This window comes from Arachis ipaensis, chromosome B3, assembly GCF_059453495.1.
Source record: "Arachis ipaensis isolate K30076 ecotype BB chromosome B3, ASM5945349v1, whole genome shotgun sequence".
NCBI classification, from domain to species: Eukaryota; Viridiplantae; Streptophyta; class Magnoliopsida; order Fabales; family Fabaceae; genus Arachis; species Arachis ipaensis.
In genome coordinates this window covers 142,034,358-142,038,763 of record NC_142438.1, presented here as the reverse complement: position 1 = coordinate 142,038,763, position 4,406 = coordinate 142,034,358, and the positions used below count along the sequence as shown (strand labels likewise).

Below are 4,406 nucleotides of genomic sequence, written 5' to 3'. Positions count from 1 at the left end.
TAAGATGTCAATGGCACGAGCAACTAGAAGGATATTTTTTTGGACTTGAAGTAGAAGGATTGTGTTATGTTGCTTCCCCTGTTGAATTTGGGCTTTATGATTTTTTGGACATAAATTTACAATCTTGTATAAGTGCATAGTGTAGTGTTTTGATTCACCTTAAAAGTTGAAAAGGCTGAAATAAATACTGCTTATGCAGTGTGACAGAGATAGTACTACTCTATGCATCATCACTCTTCTGTTCTCCATTCTACACTTGAATTAAAACTCTAAAATAAACAAAATTTTCTCTTTAAGGAACTAGCCATTCCTTTAATAATTTACTAATACTACTCACTGCATTCATTCTTGCTTTCCTTCTCTCTAGATTTATTAGTTGAAGGTATTACTGTATTAGAACAACAATGAGAAAAAAAGCGTGGCTTATTTTGGTCCTGCTTTTTATGAAATGTTATCTGGGTATGTCTCTTTCTCATAAAATTTTGTTCATCTCCTTTATTTCTTCTTAACTTGAACCGTTTGATGAATTTCTTCTTGCTTAGATAAAGCCATGGGAAGGGGAATAGCAACGCAAGAGAAGGAAGATGCAGCAATGCCGGTGGCAACAATGTCGCCGCCGGAAGGCAACACGACATTCATCGACGGCACGACATGGTGTGTGGCATTAGGCGGTGTTTCTCAAGTTGATTTGCAGAATGCTCTGGACTGGGCTTGTGGCCTTGGAATGGCGGATTGTGCCGCCATTCAACAAGGCGGAGCGTGTTATGAACCGGACACACTGCTGTCTCATGCATCCTTTGCCTTCAACAGCTATTATCAATCTAATGGCAACTCTGATATTGCTTGTAATTTTGGAGGAACTGCTACTATCACCAAACATAATCCCAGTGAGTCCGTATTTTCATTTAGAAATTCAAGTGCAGTTAACTTCATGTGTAGTTGATAGGTTGATAGTTGAAAATTGTTAAATAATTTGACAGATATGATTAAAGTGTTATCTAATGTTTTTAATTATCAACTTCATGTGAAGTCTAATGTGTGTGATTTCTATAACTTTTAGGACATTAGTTTCTCTTCTTTATTGTTGGAGAAGGATCATTCATGAGGGTGTGGATGGTTGAATTGAAGCTGCTACAAAAGCAGTTGCTTAAGCAATTTCACTTTTCAATAAAGCAATTATTTGGAATTCGTTTACATCAGAAATCTTCTGAGTTGGATCCATTTTTCGGAACGGAATTAATACATCTCTTTTTCAGAAAAGAAAGGAAGGAGCATAATTATAGATGCACAGAGTGTATATTCGTTGCATTATTAGTTGAACCATGTTACACGTATATAAAAAAATTGATTATTTATATAAAATACATATTAAAATATGTAACAAATATCATATAAATATATAATAATTAATTTAGTGATTAATTTTTTGTTTGCGTAGTAATTTTTATATAACAATACGAAATGGTTGGTGTATTCATGCTTGGCTTTTAAGATCACATGATTCGTACTAAACTTCAGTGTTTAATTTCTTCTCATTGCAGGTTATGGAAAATGTGTCTTTCGTACTTCTGGGTATGTATGATGTACATATTATTGCAGTCATGACACAAATATAGTTAATATATTATATTATTTCAAGAAAATGAGTATGATAATAATTAGTTACCACTTACTAATACAGCATTAAAAACCTAGTTAAAAATTAGTACAAAACTATTTAGAACTGTGCATGCACAACATAAGCATTTTGTTAATTAATTTATTTTACTCATATTCTTAATTTCATGTGACATATATTCAGATCTTTAGATTCTTCTACAGCTTCTATGGGAAAACACAGGCAAAGCTTGATTTGGTGGGAAAAAATTGCTACCATTCTATGGCTTTCATACATTTGGATGTGAGTTATGGTCGGTGCAAAAATGGAACGGGAAATTAAATAGTGGAATGGTTACTGATTGTATCTTTGTTAGTAATAGAATTTCACTACTCTTTTCGTAATTTGTGTTTTTTGGTGCCAAAATATTCTTAGCTTTCATTTTGCGTCAAGACAAGAATCTATTTAGTTGTGCATATCTCTTTTCTTTTCTTAGTTTTAGTTTTAGCAAATTATTCGTTTTCCCTTATGCTCAATATTCTTTTTGTCTGCTTGTTTCATGTATCTTTGCTCTTTGGTATTCAGGTTTCTTAGTTGTTAATTATTAGTTGTTATTTAGCATTATGGAACTTTTTTTTTTTTGAGGTTCTATATTTAATTGAGAGTCACTTAAATAAAGACATTTAAAATATCTTTTTTTAAATTTATTCTTTAGCAATTAAAATTTGACTAGATTGCTCGACCAAAATAATAAGGTACTAGACTGCATTGAAGAAACTTCAGTATTTGGTGTAAAGGTTTAGATTTTTATTTTAATTATTTACTAAAAAATGTTAAGAGCTTAATAATTGTAGTAAAACAAATAATTAATGTTAGTTTAAATATAAACTAAATATAAAAAGTTATGTTAGTCATTTAATATTCGAGTTCAATTAAAGAATTAATTTTTTAGTCAATATAAACTAATTTTATAAAATTATTGTTTATTTTTAATTATAAATTTTAAAATTTGACCAGAAATTCTATATTTTAAATTCAAAACTATAAACTATGTAAAAAAGTTTTAAAAATAATTTTATCATAAAATATAACTAGTATTAACTAATAAAAAAATATTTTTTTATAATTGTGTAGGAGTTGGACAAGCCCAATTCCAAAAGTGTATGATTAACTCAAAATCAAACAAACAAAAAAAAACTCAAGTCAAACATAACAGATTTATATATGGTTCAATAATATAAGAATAATGTTACGTAATCAGTAAATATTTTTTTTATTGATATTTAGTTAATAATAATTTATATACACATTTATAAAAAATGTACACATAAAAAATATATAATTTATATTTATATTTATCAAAATTTTATATATACATATAAGTCAATATAATTTATATTTACATTTTTCAAAATTTATTTGTTAAAATAATTTAATATTTATATTAATTAAATAATAATAAAAATATTAAAAATTGCTGCTCAAAGAGTTTTAATTTTCACAATGCAATATTCAGGAGTATATGACATATGAACAACATTTGTTGAAAGTATGTAGAAGAGTCAGTGAGAATTATTAGGAGGTGCAAGAAATGACGTATTAATATGAAACTATTTTTTTTTTTGTCCTTTTTGATAAATTCGTGAGAATATAAACGAGTAATGTTATAATAATAATAATAATAATAATAATAATAATAATAATAATATTATTATTATTATTATTATTATTATTATTATTATTATTTTATTTAATTTGATATTTATAATTTTATATATATAATATCTTTACATATTTATTATATTTAAAATTACTATTTATTTTAATAATAATTTAGAAACATAAAATTAAAAACAAATATATTAAGAAAAATAAAAAAAATTATGACTATAATTTTGTTCTTAAAACATTTTTGGACAAGAATATGCTGTGAATTTTTTTTTCACTCGAGAGTCTACGTGGCCAGAATCTGAACTTCCAGATTCCGGATTCCAATCTAATTATGTGGTCTTCATTATTTGCCTTATTTATCGTTCCATTTAATAATTAATACCACATGACCTTTGACTTTTATTATAAAAGCATTTTATATATGCAAATTGTTGCCCAGCCCACTCTCTCTTTTTTCAAATTAATGCCAATTGCTTCTTGCCAGCCTTGACTCTTCCCTCACCATAATATTCTTTTCTAATTACATTAATCAATTTCGTTATTCCATATATATATTTCACCAGATCTTCAAATCCATTCTAATAACTGAATTAAAACAGCCAAAAGAAAATTATAAAAAATGCAAAATATCAAATAATATATACTTTACTCGTAGAATACTAGTTTAAGAACTTAATTTCATAAAAATTATTTTCAATTTAGAAAAATACTAAAAAAAATAAAAATTTGTTATTTTTTATTATTATTTAATTATTATTTATTAATTCAATTTTTTTAGTCTAATAATTCAACAACATATTTTATTTTATATTTTTAAATATTAATAACTAACTAATAACAAAAAACGATAAATTCTAATTATATTCTAACCTTCATTCTCAGTTTATACAAAAACATAAGCAATCTTACAAAGAAAGAAACAGTTTAATTAAATTAAATTCAAATATGAATTTATGGATTGAAATGAAAAACAAACACACCTTTGACTTGTGTAAAAGGTCTGAAAAGTAGTCAAAATAAACAAGGCCATTAGGCCAGCCCACAACTACAAATTATAGTACAGTTGATGAGAAAGAAAAGGGTAGTTAGTATTTGGCCCTCAAACATAGAGAATAAGGTAACTGCAAGCTCGACTAAT

At 26.4% G+C, this 4,406-nt stretch overlaps 1 protein-coding gene across 2 annotated transcripts; it reads left to right on the top strand.

The window, feature by feature from the left end:
- Nucleotides 1-2,146, top strand: LOC107634747 (major pollen allergen Ole e 10). Of its 2 annotated transcripts, none has more exons than XM_088509712.1 (4): nt 1-459; nt 543-887; nt 1,542-1,572; nt 1,822-2,146. In XM_088509712.1, the coding sequence occupies exons 1-4, from the start codon at nt 405-407 to the stop codon at nt 1,937-1,939; spliced, it is 549 nt and encodes a 182-aa protein (XP_088365838.1). In that variant the 5' UTR covers nt 1-404; the 3' UTR covers nt 1,940-2,146. The 2 variants fall into 2 exon arrangements, with proteins under 2 accessions (XP_088365838.1, XP_016193659.1); XM_016338173.3 differs by having other exon boundaries at nt 212-459; nt 1,802-2,146.
- Nucleotides 2,147-4,406: the final 2,260 nt, after the last annotated feature.